Source organism: Entelurus aequoreus, linkage group LG16 (assembly GCF_033978785.1).
Source record: "Entelurus aequoreus isolate RoL-2023_Sb linkage group LG16, RoL_Eaeq_v1.1, whole genome shotgun sequence".
Taxonomy (NCBI): Eukaryota; Metazoa; Chordata; class Actinopteri; order Syngnathiformes; family Syngnathidae; genus Entelurus; species Entelurus aequoreus.
Genome location: NC_084746.1, coordinates 30,563,926 through 30,580,462, shown reverse-complemented (window position 1 = coordinate 30,580,462; position 16,537 = coordinate 30,563,926). Strand labels below are relative to the sequence as shown.

At 39.9% G+C, this 16,537-nt stretch overlaps 2 protein-coding genes across 3 annotated transcripts in view; one reads left to right on the top strand and one right to left on the bottom strand.

Annotated features, from left to right (window-relative positions):
- The window catches only part of LOC133630835 (integral membrane protein 2C-like), a 12,543-nt gene extending 784 nt beyond the window's left edge, over nt 1-11,759 (bottom strand). The window contains exons 1-6 of one of the 2 annotated variants that reach the window (XM_062022618.1): nt 11,115-11,759; nt 6,220-6,477; nt 3,354-3,491; nt 1,564-1,755; nt 1,362-1,472; nt 959-1,109 (exon numbers count right to left, since the gene is read on the bottom strand). In XM_062022618.1, coding sequence (XP_061878602.1) covers nt 959-1,109; nt 1,362-1,472; nt 1,564-1,755; nt 3,354-3,491; nt 6,220-6,306 — 679 coding nt within the window. In that variant the 5' untranslated portion in view covers nt 6,307-6,477; nt 11,115-11,759. Of the gene's footprint in view, nt 1-958; nt 1,110-1,361; nt 1,473-1,563; nt 1,759-3,353; nt 3,492-6,219; nt 6,478-11,114 lie in introns of both variants that reach the window. The other variant, XM_062022617.1, reaches the window with a different exon arrangement.
- hes6 (hes family bHLH transcription factor 6) lies at nt 10,950-14,922 on the top strand. The gene is made up of 4 exons (XM_062022619.1): nt 10,950-11,310; nt 11,375-11,461; nt 11,579-11,660; nt 14,357-14,922. The coding sequence occupies exons 1-4, from the start codon at nt 11,239-11,241 to the stop codon at nt 14,704-14,706; spliced, it is 591 nt and encodes a 196-aa protein (XP_061878603.1). The 5' UTR covers nt 10,950-11,238; the 3' UTR covers nt 14,707-14,922.
- Nucleotides 14,923-16,537: the final 1,615 nt, after the last annotated feature.

The window sequence follows — 16,537 nt, the reverse complement described above, 5'->3', positions numbered from 1 at the left end:
AGAATGGGCACATGAATGACAATACCGGTTTTATTTGAAATTTGACATAAACAAATGCTTGCGGTGTAGCTAACATAAACACTAAGATTGTCTCACTTTGTAACAAATCAATGCTTGGCAGAATTGATTTGAGCCCAAATGAAACCTATTAAAAACTAGCATTGTTTTTTGCAGTCTAAATAAAAACATATTTTTATAAACTAATCTTAAACTCAACATTTTTGAAGAAAATACTTTAAAAATACATTTAATTGGCAAATAACAAAAGCTACAAAATAAAGCTAAATTAAAATAAATATCAACTAAATATTCAAGATAGTGGAGTTAGCACCATCTACTGGGGAGCTTAACAAATCACATTTAATTGTTCACAGGCTCAATTTAAAATACTGGTACTTGGATTTTATTTTTATTCTAAAGCATTGTACATTTGTTAAATTTCCAAAATACTACAACATTTTTTGTACAATTCAAATCACAACTTATTACATTTAGCTTTTTGTATTGATTGCCCTATTGTGAGGCGTTCAGGCTCACATTTTGATTAGATGAAGTTCCCAAAGATGATGCTTAATCGGGTAGAATCTGCCAATCCATATTTGTACAAGAGAAGAGGAAGTTGCATGCATCATCGTCAAAAGCTGTCACGCCTATCAAAATGTTCGCATGAGCTATCACTCATCGCTCCATCCTCCACACTTGGAGTGAGTGTGTCCACTCCACTACGAGTGACTCACAAGAGTTCCCAGTCTGCGCCCACACATCCAGAAATCAAGCTGTATGTAAAACGGCTGCAATGACAGGCAGGAAGTCTATATTTGGTCAATATTTGTTTCCCTTCTTCCTCCGCACCAGAAACCTGGATTCCCTGTGACTCAATGGTGCGATTCTTTCCTCCTTGCGGGTACAGACGATGTCGATAATGAGAAGCAAAAAAGAAAACAGAGTGTGCACTCACGTTGATGCTGGCTGCGGCGTCGGAGGCGGTACGTGTCTTTGCTGTAACACAGCCTGTGGATGTAAGGGCCCAGCTGCCTCATGTTCCTCACCCGGCCCGTCACCACCATCTCCTCCCGGACCAGGTACGTATGAGGGAGATACGCCCCTACCTGTGGAAAAAATAAAAAATAAATACTGTCAGTTTGGTTGGTATATGACAACAAAATATACCTCTTATTAAAAACAATAAACCTAAATGTACACATTTATCCTTATGTTTTAGCAAGTTTTATCAAGAATTTTAGTGTCCCAGGGGAAAATAATATATTTTATATACTTATTCATGTAAGAAGTCTTCTATCCAGGCTATTTTGTGAAAGAAAGTCATTATTTTTTGGAAAGCTATGGAGTGAAGCTCTCACCTTGAGATTGACAAGCAGCTCCCATAGGTTCCTTGGACGCATCACCATGGTTGTATTCAGCTCAGTGATGTAGCAGCTGTCCAGTGCAATGTCATAATAAGCAGTCAGACCCTGGACACCAAGAAGAAATGCATCTTATTACACATGTGATCAAACACTTTTAAAAGGAGAACGTGTCCAAAGTCAAGTCGGGGGGACTCACCCTCTCAAAATCGTGGATGATGTCAGCCGGGTCGCAGCCTCCAAAGTACGGCACGGGAACGCTGATCTGCTCGTAGTTTTCATCCAAGTAGATGCCCACGTTCTCCTCCAGCTCCTGTCTTCCCCGGAGGGGTGCGTACACCGTGTCCTCGAAGACCACCCGGCAGTGGAAGAAGTCTCTTCCTGCTGCGAGCTGCTGATGTCGTGAACAACGAAACTCAAGTTAGGATGTCACATGGTTCGTGGCGAGCCAATGGAAAATGTATGACGATAACAAGGCCTACATATTGTCCTAAAAATGATTGCAGATTTATTATCTTAAATAAGTAAACAAACAAAATGGACTCTCAATCTATTTGCAACAATGCACTTTAAAAGATATTTAATTAATATCTTGAAGTGCAAGTTTTTACCACAAGTTGGAAATATTTTTTTTCCTATTACTTTCCAACAAATTGGGCATACTTTTTCGTTCGTCTGTGTTGACGGGCCGTGACATTTGGCTTTGCGATCATATTTGTTCTGCAAACTATTGTTACTTTTCGGTGCTTCTCACTATCGACTGTCTGTACATGTGTTGGAAGACAGTGGTCCCGCCTCCACTCACAGAGACAAAGATTGTGAATGGACGACAAGAGGACCCACTACGTTCATTCCCTTGTGCTATTGAATAAACACGCTCAGGTACTCAGAGTGATGCAGAGTGAACCCTCTTGCACCCACATATGAAGCGATATAGACAATTAAAAGAAACACATGGACAATCCGGGCAATGCCTGCAAAGTTATCAAGTTTATTTTTATTTATTGTTTAATTAATTTATTCAGTAATTGTGACAGAAGAAAAACATCCTTTTGTGTTGGCCGCTTACTACGAAATGGCCGATATTATAATGAGTTCCCTTAAATACTAAAAGACAGTCGAGAAGTCATAATGCCAAGCGACTCGCTTCACAAATACATACAGTACAGGCCAAAAGTTTGGACACACCTTTTCATTCAATGCATTTTCTTTATTTTCATGACTATTTACATTGGAGATTGTCACCGAATGCTTCAAAACTATGAATGAACACATGTGGAGTTATTTACTTAACAAAAAAAGGTGAAATAACTGAAAACATGTTTTATATTCTACTTTATTTAAAATAATCACCCTTTGCTCTGATTACTGCTTTGCACACTCTTGGCATTCTCTCGATGAGCTTCAAGCACACCTGTGAAGTGAAAACCATTTCAGGTGACTACTTCTTGAAGCTCATCGAGAGAATGCCAAGAGTGTGCAAAGCAGTAATCAGAGCAAACGGTGGCTATTTTGAAGAAACTAGAATATAAAACATTGTTTTCAGTTATTTCACTTTTTTTGTTAAGTACATAACTCCATGTGTGTTCATTCATAGTTTTGTTGCCTTCAGTGACAATCTACAATGTAAATAGTCATGAAACTAAAGAAAATGTATTGAAATGAGGTGCGTCAAAACTTTTGTCCTGTACTGTACATGAGTCGCATGATTGCCAAGGTGAGCACACAATTTTATGTTTTACTTGACAGTGATTAACTGTTTATTGTACTTGTACGACAAATGTAGATCTTCTACATCCATGCGTTAACAAAAAGTGACTTTATTTTTGTTTTTTATCATAAAGATTTAAACTTATGTTTAATCAAGGCTCCTTTGTCTTTGACCTTCCACGCTATGCTCTGTGTGCATTTTAAGTATTTATTTAATGTGCAATATTTCCTAATGGGGAAATCCTACATGGAATTGAGTAGGTGTGATGGAGAACAAACCTGAGGATAGTAGTAGTCACGGTAGGCATAGATGGAGGCTAGCGTCAATCCTACAATGAGGACCACTACGCCACATATTAGAGAGCACAGTCGTGTTGGGAAGTGCTTCTTGCCCTTGATTGGAAGAGTCTGCTGATCCTGGAAAAGACAAACACAATTCAGTGAGATGATTCTTCATCAATCATATTGATCTACATGGACTCATGTCAAACACTGATATAGCCTAACAAGCCTCATTTGGAGCTAGTGAGATCGGAAGTAGCACCTCGCTTCAGCTCAAAGTGTACCGGCTATATTCCAAGACCCGATGAGTCAGGCGAGGAGATCTGATAGACGTAGGACTGAGCGCAATGAGGCACACCAGCAGATGCCCGCCCACAGTCTCACAAGCAAGCCTTCGCCTTACTACTGTTGCTATGGCGAGCGGAAGGGGAGCTCGGATTGCGTCAGGCTGACGGAGGCGCTGGCTGGCACGTGGCCCATCTCAGGCCTATTCTGAGCTGAGAGGTGCGCTTCCAGCATCTGTACTTGTGAGCTGGCATCCCCCGGTGGGAGTCAGAAAGGAGAGCAGTCAGCTGGGATCCCTTTTGGCAGAGGACGACTTATTAATAAACATGCGCACAGAGAGGCTGTGACACCTGTTAGAAACACCACATGTGTTTGCGTCATACAGACGTGTGGTTGATTCATTGTCGGGAGCTTGTGAATGAGCTTTGCCAAAGTAAACATCTACATATAGATTATTCAACATGTATTACAGTGAAAAGGTGGGTTGTGTCGGGGACAAGCAGTTCTCCTCAAATAGTGGGTCACACGGTGCTATTCCAGAGGCGAATGTCACCCTGAACATGTTTTATCAGCAACCTGCAGTGTCATACTTCAAACCCCACTTTGAAAAGCGATGCACTAAAGATGTGCTCATTGTAGCCATTAATCCTGACTTTGTCATTTTGATTAAAAGAAAATAAATCTGCATAATTAATTAATTTTTGTGTTGTCAGAGTGATTTATATATTGTGCCCCTGAGTAAATGTTGCTGATCAATTTGGATTTATTATTACTTAAGAGTTTATCTAAAAAGCTAAATGTTAATAAATAATAAATGTTAATAAAACAATGTAAATAAAGTTATACTTTTTTGTTGTATGTTGATCTATATTTCTTTTGTGTTGTCTTTAATGTTAATGAGGATATAATGTTATGCAGAGATATATTTATATAATATGTATAGTCACAGTGGAGTGGGTGAGAAGCACTGGTCTAACATGGGACATAAGCCATTGTATTAGGTACACCTAAAACTCCAAAACTGCCCTTTTGTCTAGTTTTTAAAGACATGGTGTATTGGTGTAGAACTGCACTGCAGTATTTAGTTCATTTGGAATATGCTTAAAATAGGTCACAAACAAAATAATGCTTACTCTTGCACATTTATACATGTCCAAAAAGCAGTAAAACTAATGAAAAAATCTCCGAATCGAGCAGTTACCGATATTCTGTTGGTTACAAATAAGTAAAGAAACATGGGTGATAAAAATAAAATATCAGTTTTTGGTTTAATAAATAACAACATATATGCAGTATTATCAAAAAAATATCACTTTATTTGCAAAGTTTATTAAACCCAATGTTAAATAGCACAAAGGTACTGTTTTGTCTTAGCCTTCTATGGAAAGTTTGTATATTTTTTAAATGTAATTCACAATAGTAAGCGCACATGTAACCTCATACTTTTCCTTTTTTTTTTACTGTAAACAATACCAAGTATAACTGTCAATCACAATGTTATCTTTGTATGTATGCACATACATTTAATGCATATCTTATATTAGGATTATGTGAGCATATTTAAAGCTTGAGTCATGAGTCCAGGCATGAAACCCTTGACGTCACAGGTTTTCTGCATACAATTGACTAGTTTGCTTGAATTTAATGTTATCAGTGGTTCTTAACCTGGATTCGATCAAACCCTAGGTGTTCGGTGAGTCGGGCTAAGGGGTTCGGCGGAGGTCAAGACACACCCGACTCATCGTGTAAATAAAAACTTCTCCCTATCAGCGTATTACAAATACAGAAACAGCAGAAGTCACACTTATTTGCAGGTGTGTACTTTGTTGTTAGTTTATGCACTGTGTTGGTTTTGTTCTTTGAACAAGGTGATGTTCATGCACGGTTAATTTTGTGCACCAGTAATAAAACATGGCAACACTTTAGTATGGGGAACATATTCACCATTAATTAGTTGCTTATTAACATGCAAATTAGTAACATATTGGCTCTTAACTAGTCATTATTAAGTACTTATTAATGCCTTATTCGGCATGGCCTTATTATAACCCTAACCCTCTAACCCTGGCCCTAACCCTCTAACCCTAACCTTAACCAAATAACTCTAAATTAAGTATTTGTTACTTAGAATCTGTTCCCCATACTAAAGTGTTACCAAAAGCATATAACTTTGTCTTGAATTTGAAAAAAAACAAACATTTTATTTTTCACTAAAGAAGGGTTCGGTGAATGCGCATATGAAACTGGTGGGGGTCGGTACCTCCAACAAGGTTAAGAACCACTGTTATATGGACAAACATAATATATAAACACCACCATGCAAAATTATCTCCAAACTTCTGCCTGGTAGTGCATGAGTGTGAGGAAGCATGTAGGGCTGCAAAGAAGGTCAACAAAAGGTGACGTCATGTTAACGGCTGCACTCGTGCACCTGCGCTATAAGGTTCTATTGCCCGAAAACGTCAACTGCAATTTATAATAGTTTTCGCCTTCAGCCAAGGTAAAAAACTACAATAAAAATCCGCCCAATGTCACGGATAGCAAATGATGTATTTAAATAAAAAGTATGTTAACTCACGTGAGCCTGAGGTATAACGATGTGGTCTTCCTCGTTGTCTTTGTCGGCCTTCGGCGCCGAAACTGCCTGGAAGGTTATCTTCACCATTTTGTTCTCTTTTATTGTTGCGTTTGTCTCCTCTCGAAGATGAAGCTCGCTGGCTTCATGTAGCGAATTGAAGAGGTTTTATATCTCCTGACGGAGTCTCTGTGACCTCACAAGCACGTCTACTGTGACGAATAAGCACTGCGTGGGTAACACGGAAAAATCGCCCGAACGCTGTCAAAATAAGAGCATAGCGTCAACGCCACGAGGTAAAACATATAGAATACAAGCGTTTTTGGGTGTTAACCCTGTTCTCATACGAATATAATGTCATATTTAAATGATTCGAGTACATACATTAAATTATAGGTCCTATTTGGGCTATGCGTTCCCATTTCATGCCCTTATTCTGAAAGTAAATGCCCTACATGGTAGTTTTCCGGGTTTTAGTACAAATCGTGAAAGGCATCATCCTCCGGAAGTGGAGCTTTGCATCAAAGTCTTTGCTGCTAAATTGAGTTTGCGCCAGATTTCCAACCCTGGCACATTTTTGATAAGCCGTATAATATCATAGCTATGAATGATACCATTTTCCGGTCTTAGTTATTTAAAGCATGTGGAACAATGTAGGCCCACGCGATAGCTGTTTGCATTGTGTATAAATGTGTTACACAATATAAACCTTACATATTACGAAACCACGAGAATCATTTTTTTAAAAGTGCATATTGTTGTAGGTGTGGCTAAAAGTTGTTGTTTTGACGTTTGCTAATTGTATCCACACTAAAAAGTGGAATAAAATAAGTACTATTAATTGATTATTACGATATTAGCTATAGTATACCTTTCAAATTGCACTAATTGTACAAACCTCAAAGGAGAATTTCACTTTTTTTTTTAATATTCCCTATCATTCACAATCCTTATATAAGACAAGTTTTTCTTTTTTATGCATTTATAACTAATAAAGAAATGCTATCAAAAGTCTGCCTTTAATTTTTTTTTTTTTACTTATGATGTTACATTATTTATTTATTCACTGTTCTGTTACAGAGAACAAGGAAATGGGATACCATTTTTATGATATGAAAAGGGGCAGGATTAAATAAGATCTGCTTCTTCCTACTCCTTTTCGGACGTGCTGTAATAAAACAACTGGAAATATGTGATGCATTACATTGTATTGTATGTATGTTCGAAATAAACTGGAACACCTCAATCAAGGGTTTATTTACACACTGTTAGTATATATGTAATGTAAGAAGGCACATTTATAATAACTTGTCATATTTACACATTTTGGCGTAGCATATGGCGGCGCATTGATTTCACAAAGGCATCACGATGTTCACTTTTCCTTTCGACAACATCACTGATTACTACTCACTGCAGACATCATGAGAGCCAACAGACATAATAAAACATCACGTTCTATTCTATTCTATTCTTCCTGTACAATGTCTGCTATCACAGGGATCCCGACTGATAGAATGTTCAATTGTTCATATATTCCTTTTTAGATGAAGATTGGCTCATAATCCTCGCAAAGTAAAATGTGGGGTGGAACCAATCAGCTTTTGGTGTTCTTCTTGCTCTAAATTGGCTGTCAAAGATTACCAATTTGCCGGATTATTTTCTCATTCTTCTCAGGCAGCACGGTGGAAGAGGGGTTGGTGCGTCTGCCTCACAATACGAAGGTCCTGAGTAGTCCTGGGTCCAATCCCGGGCTCGGGATCTTTCTGTGTGGTTTACATGTCCTCCCTGTGACTGCGTGGGTTCCCTCCGGGTACTCCGGCTTCCTCCCACCTCCAAAGACATGCACCTGGGGATAGGTTGATAGGCAACACTAAATTGGCCCTAGTGTGTGAATGTGAGTGTGAATGTTGTCTGTCTATCTGTGTGTGTTGGCCCTGTGATAAGGTGGCGACTTGTCCAGGGTGTACCCCGCCTTCCGCCCGATTGTAGCTGAGATAGGCTCCAGCGCCCCCCCCCCCCCTGCGACCCTGAAGGGAATAAGCGGTAGAAAATGGATGGATGGATGGATTTTCTCATTCTACGGCGATCAAGGTTAGAAACATTATTTATGATCCAGAAAAAACTTTCACATGCACAGAGGTGAGAAAGCAGCTCACCGGCCCATGATGTCAACATAGCCTCAGCTAGTTAGCTTCCTCTGACCACAGCTCCGCTATAAATAGTTTGTCTGCGTTGGCACTTATAATAACAATATCGCTAATACTCATGGTTAATATTCAAGTCATTAATTGTAAATGGAGTATTGGTGTCAGTTTTTAGATGGTTAAAGGGCTTTATGGGCGGGATAGAGGACCTCCAATTGACTCCATTGTAAGCAGACTTTTATTTATGTTTATTCACAAGTTAAAATGCATTTTTAAAATACATCTGTCTTCTTGTCCAACATAATGATTGTGAACAATAGGCAAAACTATTTTTAAAAAGTGCAGTTCTTTAATGTACCATACCGTATATGGAATAAACAGTCTTATTGTGCAAGTATGTACCATAACAATAAATAAAAACGTGCACATTGTTGTAAGTGTGGCAAAATAGTTGTTTAGGGTATCTATACTAAAATATGTACTATCCATCGATTATCACGATATTAGCAATGGTATACTTTTAAGTACCTTTATATTTTTAGTTAATCGTTAATATTTATTCTTTACATTAACCAAAATACATGAGGGACGCACGCATGCAGGCGTAAACACAGCTTTCTTTTTGTGACTCACCGCAGACAGAAATCGCCCGTGATGACAAATGACAGGTTTTTTTACACACATCCACACACACACACACACGCACACACACACACACACACACACACACACACACACACACACACACACACACACACACACACACACACACACACACACACACACTCGCACACTCACACGCACACACTGGAGGGCCGTACTTGACAAATGGCTTCCAATTCACATTGTTTATTTGTGCAGGGGATTGATGGCTAACAAGCCATCATAACAAGGGATTATCTAACTAATGATGCAACGTGAGAAGTGGCTAGTCTATGGCCTATTTAACAAGGCTCTGTGTTGTATTATATATTGCTGTTCTTTGTTTAGTTTAGATTTGGGCTTTGATGGATGGATAATTACCTGTATAAACAAATAAATAAATATATACAGTATATATATATATATATATATATATATATATATATATATATATATATATATATATATATATATATATATATATATACAGTCGCGATCAAAAGTTTACATACACTTGTAAAGAACATAATGTCATGGCTGTCTTGAGTTTCCAATACTTTCTACAACTCTTTTTTTTTTTTTGTGATAGAGTGATTCGAGCACATACTTGTTGGTCACAAAAAACATTCATGAAGTTCGGTTCTTTTATGAATGTATTATGAGTCTACTGAAAATGTGACCAAATCTGCTGGGTCAAAAGTATACATACAGCAATGTTAATATTTGGTTACATGTCCCTTGGCAAGTTTCACTGCAATAAGGGGCTTTTGGTAGCCATCCACAAGCTTCTGGCAAGCTTCTGGTTGATTTTTTGACCACTCCTCTTGACAAAATAGGTGCAGTTCAGCTAAATTTGTTGTTTTTCTGACATGGACTTGTTTCTTCAGCATTGTCCACACGTTTAAGTCAGGACCTTGGGAAGGCCATTCTAAAACCTTAATTCTAGCCTGATTTAGCCATTCCTTTACCACTTTTGACGTGTGTTTGGGGTCATTGTCCTGTTGGAACACCCAACTGCGCCCAAGACCCAACCTCCGGGCTGATGATTTTAGGTTGTCCTGAAGTATTTGGAGGTAATCCTCCTTTTTCATTGTCCCACTTAAAGCACCAGTTACATCCATCCATACATGTTCTACCGCTTGTCCCTTATGGGGTCGCGGGGGGTGCTGGAGCCTATCTCAGCTGCACATGGGCGGAAGGCGGGGTACACCCTGGACAAGTCGCCACCTCATCTCAGGGCCAACACAGACAGGCAACATTCACACTCACATTCATTCACTGTGCAATCAATCAGGGCCAATTTAGTGTTGCCCATCAACCTATCCCCAGGTGCATGTCTTTGGAGGTGGGAGGAAGCCAGAGTACCCGGAGGGAACCCACGCAGTCACGGGGAGAACATGCAAACGCCACACAGAAAGATCCCGGGCCATGGATCGAACCCGGGACCTTCATATTGTGAGGCACACATACTAACCCACGCAGTCACGGGGAGAACATGCAAACGCCAACAGAAAGATCCCGGGCCATGGATCGAACCCGGGACCTTCATATTGTGAGGCACACATACTAACCCCTGTTGCACCGTGCAGCAAAACAGGCCCAGAACATAATACTACCACCACCATGCTTGACGGTAGGTGTGGTGTTCCTGGGATTAAAGGCCTCACCTGTTCTCCTCCAAACATATTGCTGGGTATTGTGGCCAAACAGCTACATTTTTGTTTCATCTGACCAAATAACTTTCTTCCAGAAGGTCTTATCTTTGTCCATGTGATGTCACATACATATATACACACACATACATATATACACACACATATATATATATATATATATATATATATATATGGGCGGGACTTTTTTGTTGCAAACAAATAGGGACAGGGTTGTGTCGCCATTTTAACTGACACAATTCTAATATGTTTAAATGTTTTTCTGTTTTTTTATTTAAGGGGGAATAATGTCAAAAAATGTTCACAACAGAGTGATTTAAGGGTTAAATAATTCGGTTGCAGTTCCCGTGCTCGAAGTTGAGAGGGCCACTATATTAGGGACACTAAACAGGAGCACTCCTCCAATGTTGTCGCTATTCATATGTAAATAACATACCTAGCACAGGCCCCCTGCAGCGCCACTAACAAGCCAGGTCTGCCCAGTGAAGCTTTGGCCATCTGTCCCCATTGACAAGCTCCAACGTCTTTTTTCGGGGGGCTCCGATCTCCTTGCACACAGCATGGCCCCCTCCGGCAAGCACACCACCGGCACGGACCAAAGCGATCACTGCAGTGGGAGAGCTAACAGAAAAGTAAGTGTTGTTCATTCTCAATAGTTAAGTACTATAGCGAGTAATAATTGAATTGTGCTTCTAGATGAGGAAACCTCTGGTGGAGAAGAAACGACGAGCTCGCATCAACGAGAGTTTACACGAGCTACGGGTTTTAATGGCGAATACCGAAGTTAGAAACAACACATTTGTGATTATTATTACTATAAATAAGTCTTCCTCTTGTTAAAGGAGTACGATACGGGTGCTAACAGCTAGCTTGCTAATACTTTGTGTTTGTCTGCCGCAGCTGCAGTCCAAGATAGAGAACGCCGAAGTGCTGGAATTGACGGTGAAACGAGTGGAGAGCATCCTACAAAGCCAGGCTCAAGGTAAACTGGGTTTAAATAGTTTAGTGTGTCGATTTATGTTGTTGTTTTAATAATGAGGTTTTACTCGAGTAGCCTCGCTTCCGCCTGGCAACAAAGTGGGTCGTGCTGCACTCTAGGTCACTGGGAGTGTTCAGAGTCCAGCTCGTGGCGAGTGAAAGTGGAAGAAACTGACGTTCAAAATCGTAATTATCTAAATCTGGCGTCTTGTTTTTAGGTCTACAGGATTTTTTGAAGATACATTAATGTTGCTTATTGTAGGTTCCAAATAGGATGTATCCTTTCCCAGCGTTCTCAAATGCAGCATTGACAAGCTCTTAAACCGGTGGTCGGCAACCCGCATGCGGCTCTTTAGTGTCACCCTAGTGCAGTAACGGGTCGTGCGTTTCCCACCTAGGCCTTCAGTGATCTCCGACTTCAATGATTACCTCTCAAAATACCATGATTGATGTCACCACATGATCATTGCTGCAGAAATACTATACAGGAACACATTTACACCGTACTGGGCATTGAATCACAAAACGGGTTATTTTCTGGCGCATTTAAAAATCAATTAAAACGCATCAGCAATTAAAACATATACCGTAAATTTCTCTGCTTGGCTTATGCAACTTCCGGTCAATAAAGTTTGATTCAAAGTACACATTTCTCAAAGATATATTAACTGCCGTGACCACATGATGGCGACAAATACACATGTAACAATGTTAATTAAATGACAAGCATGACACACTTTAACAACGAGAGTACGTTGTAACAGAACAGCTACTGTCAACAACTTGCAATCTGATTGGCTATCGCAACTCTCTCTCAACTGTATGTGTTCTCAAATTCATTCTAACGGTCCCGGTGAGTATCCAATCACAGGACGCGTAAATGTCACGTTCAACGTGAGGCCATGTAGAAGGCCTTACTGACAACCACCCGTGATCTGATTGGCTATCACAATTGTCTATCAACTGTATGTGCCCGTTCACTTACAGTGCACAGACGCCTGCATTGTTGATTGTGAAGGCAGATTTGGAACAGCATGGCAACATAAGCTAGCTGAATTCTGATTGGATACAAACTAAAACTAAAAACAGCACTGGAAGGAGCATAATATGACATGAAGAGAATATGAATACTTTTAGATATTTAGGGAAAGTAAATTTTAAAAAAAAATCTTTAATTATGATCATGATTTCTGGTTATGTTGGGCCAGCAGAGAAGGCCTTGCTGGCCCTGACGGCACACCACTGCCTTGTTGGAGGAACCGAACACCACCAGTTTCATATGCGTATTCAAAGAACCCTTCTTTAGTGAAAAATAAATAAAAAATGTTTTCAAATTCAAGACAAAGTTATATATGTTTTTTTTTACTGGTGCACAAAAATGAACCGTGCATGAACATCACCTTGTTCAAAGAACAAAACCAACACAGTGCATGAACCACAACAAATTACACACCTGCAAATCAGTGTGACTTCTGCTGTTGCCGTACCCATAGTACACCGATAGGGAGAAGTTTTTATTTAGTCTGTGCAGCTCTGCCTTGACTTCCGTGGCAGAGGCTCCGCCGAACCCCTAAAGTCGACTCACCCTTGGGTTCGATCAACCCCAGGTGAAGAACCGCTGTCCTAGTGGCTCCATGGAGCATTTTTAGAAAATTATTGAAAATGGAAAAAGATGGGGGGGAAACATATCTTTTTGTTTTACTATGTTTTTTGTTTGAGGACAAACATGACACAAACCTTCCCAATTGTTAGAAAGCCCACTGTTTAATATGTTTGTGTGTATTCTTCCCTGATGAGAGTATTCGGTGAACATCGTTTTGTCTGACTAATTTCAACAGTTCTTGAACTCACCATAGTGTGGACTAGGATGCAAGAGTTTGTTTACATGTAAAATCTTCCACTCCTTTGTCTCATTTTGTCCACCAAACGTTTTATGCTGTGCGTGAATGCACAAAGGTGAGCATTGTTGACGTTATTGACTTGTTGGAGTGCTAATCAGGCATATTTGGTCAATGCCTGACTGCAAGCTAAACAATGCTAACAGGATATTTAGGCTAGCTGTATGTACATATTGCATCATTATGTCTCATTTGTAGGTATATTTGAGCTAATTTAATATCGTTTACTTTTATCCTCTTTGTATATAATTTAGTTTTGCATGTGTCATGACACATTATCTGTATGTAATATTGGCTGCATTTCTGATAGTTGTTTGTGTGCCATGTTGTTCCAGACCACTGAAAACATTACCTGGCTTGCCAAAGATTGTAATAAATCTATTAAAATAAAACAGCCTTACATTTCTTTTAAGTTGGACACACACATCTATACCTTTGGCCATTAAAAGCCAGTAATTTCCAGGAGTTATCTTACTTTCTGAGTAGCCTCTGATTTACGAATGATTTCTAATGTTGTAAAAATGTGTAGAATAAATATTAAATTTCAATGAAGATTTGCTTCAGGCTGCGATACATAGTCATTTTGATAGTAGGCTATTGTAGCTAATATAGACACTTAGGTCATGTGTTGCCTTCATTATAAGGCTTTTCATTTTTTGCGGCTCCAGACAGATTATTTTTTTGTATTTTTGGTCAAATATGGCTCTTTCAACGTTTTGGATTGCCGACCCCTGTCTTAAACTTATGAATAGTACTGTGGTTACAGATGCACATTTCTAACAATCTCTTGTTTTCCTTGAAGTGGACGCTGTCAACTGGGAGGCGTGCGAGCGATTCACCGCCGGTTACATCCAGTGCATGCACGATGTGCACACCTTCGTGTCCACCTCCCCGGTCATCGACCCAACCGTCGCCGCCGAGTTGCTCAACCACCTCCTGGAGAGCATGCCCCTGCACGGCCAGGACCGCATCCGGGTCACGCTGGCAGACGCGACGCTGGTGTCCCCGGCACCGTCGTGCACATCCGGCGATGATCTCAACTCTGACCTGGACGACACCGATTCCGAGCAAAGTCAGGTTTCTTCCTCGGAGGAGGCCGAGCTGCACAACGCTGCTTTGAATGACTCTAAAACGGTTTGGAGACCCTGGTAGACTGAAAGAAGTCTTTCCAAAACTATGGCAGTGATCTGTCATTTTGTGTACAATAATCAACATAAGTGTACATATTTACTTGTTGGACATGAGCTGTATAGGAGGTAGAACTACATTGTCAGCTTGGTGTAAATTATTTTTGCTTTTTAATGTATTTATCAGATGTTTCTAGTGTCCGGCCACTGATTCTTTTCAATAAATAGCTTTTGTGACGGACGACTTTGTTGCAAATTGTGTTGAGAAGAAGCCGCTAAGTGCCCACTTACATGGATATTAGTTCTTTTGCTGGGAAAGTGGATGGCAAGTATGCCTTTAACACAACATAATAACATAATACGTTTTGTATTAAATGAGGCATAAAGCTGTTTTAATTAGCAAAAAAATGTTCATGTTAATTCACAGACGACACTCTTGCTTAGGGGTCCCTGGTGGGGGTACGTCACTCTGCACTCATGCATAAGAAAAGCTACAAGTCCACCTTTGCTGACATGAGGAAAGGAGTAAAAAAAAAAGCCTTTTTTTTTACATTTCCTGCAATAATAACACAGTATAAGCAGGCTTTTTGCTCCAAAAGGATCCAAAAATGACCTTTTACTCTTTTTTTATTTTTTTGCAGACTCAGCGGCCTTTCAAGGTGCAAACAGCCACCGCAGGAGGGGGGGGGGGGGGGGGGGGGGGGGCTCCCAAACGTTCACACCTCTTCGGCATCAAGGTGCGAAGAAGACGAGGAAGGAGAACAGAGGAAGATGGGAAGGCTTTGATCAGACATGCTGACCCTGCAGGATCTGTCTGTGGTCATTTGCATTGCGGGAGGTGACACTCTCCAGCTTTTTATGCACACATTTTTTGTTAACAGATCAAAGTCATCCTAAAAAGGAATTTTTTTGCAACTTTTTCCGAGCAAAAAAGCTATCGTTTTTGTCGATTACACTTAAATAACAATGCAAATATTTAAGATAAAACATTCAGTACTTAGCAGCCTCTTAACTATTTCACCAAGATGCCAATTCTGTATTGCCTATATTTACAAATGGCCGATAAAAGCCCACTTAATGGCAGTAAAGTATTTAGTAAACATTCAGTTAAGTGGCATTCATTATCCGGTCATCCGGCCTTTTAGAGTGTTTGTTTAATTTCAACTAAGATGAACACTTTGCAAACGAGCCTTGAAAAGACCTGTGATTCCGCATTGGTTTAGTTTGGGAAATGCTGTAAAAGAAAATGGGGGACAGAGGAGGCAGGGAGGAATAAAAAAAAAAAAAAAGGCCCAACATCAAAGTGGAGGAAAAGTTCCCATCTTCACATCAACACTGCAGCAATAACCCTAAAAAGTCACTTGTCAAGATGTTGTTGGAGCAGTAATGAGCTGCAGGATGTGCTTCTGTCCAATTTTTTATGACTTTCTATTACAAAGGACATTTCCTGAAGGCTGTTGTTGCGTGCGACCAGTCTTCCTCACAGGGAATAAAACACACCGGTCAATCCCAAGTTCTTTTGGAGGACATGTATGTTGAGTAAAAATGACCCCGGAGACAGAATAGTACTCGGCCAAGTTTTACTAAAGCTTTAGGACAGTGGTCCCCAACCTTTTTGTAGCTGGGGACCGGTCAGTGCTTGAAAATTTCTCCCACGGACCGGGGAGGGGGGTGGAATTTTTTTTTTTTTTTCATAAAGAAATACAATCATGTGTGCTTACGGACTGTATCCCTGCAGACTGTATTGACCTATATTGATATATAATGTATATATTGTGTTTTTTATGTTGATTTAATTAAAAAATAAAAAATAAAAATAAAATTCTTGCGCGGCCCGGTACCAATCGGTCCGCAGA

Bases quoted from the DNA above. Each gene is read 5' to 3' on its own strand.
- hes6 (XM_062022619.1), top strand. From the start codon at position 11,239: ATGGCCCCCTCCGGCAAGCACACCACCGGCACGGACCAAAGCGATCAC. The intron at 11,311-11,374 runs GTAAGTGTTGTT...TTGTGCTTCTAG, and splicing joins GTGGGAGAGCTAACAGAAAA to ATGAGGAAACCTCTGGTGGA. The intron at 11,462-11,578 runs GTTAGAAACAAC...TGTCTGCCGCAG, and splicing joins TTTTAATGGCGAATACCGAA to CTGCAGTCCAAGATAGAGAA.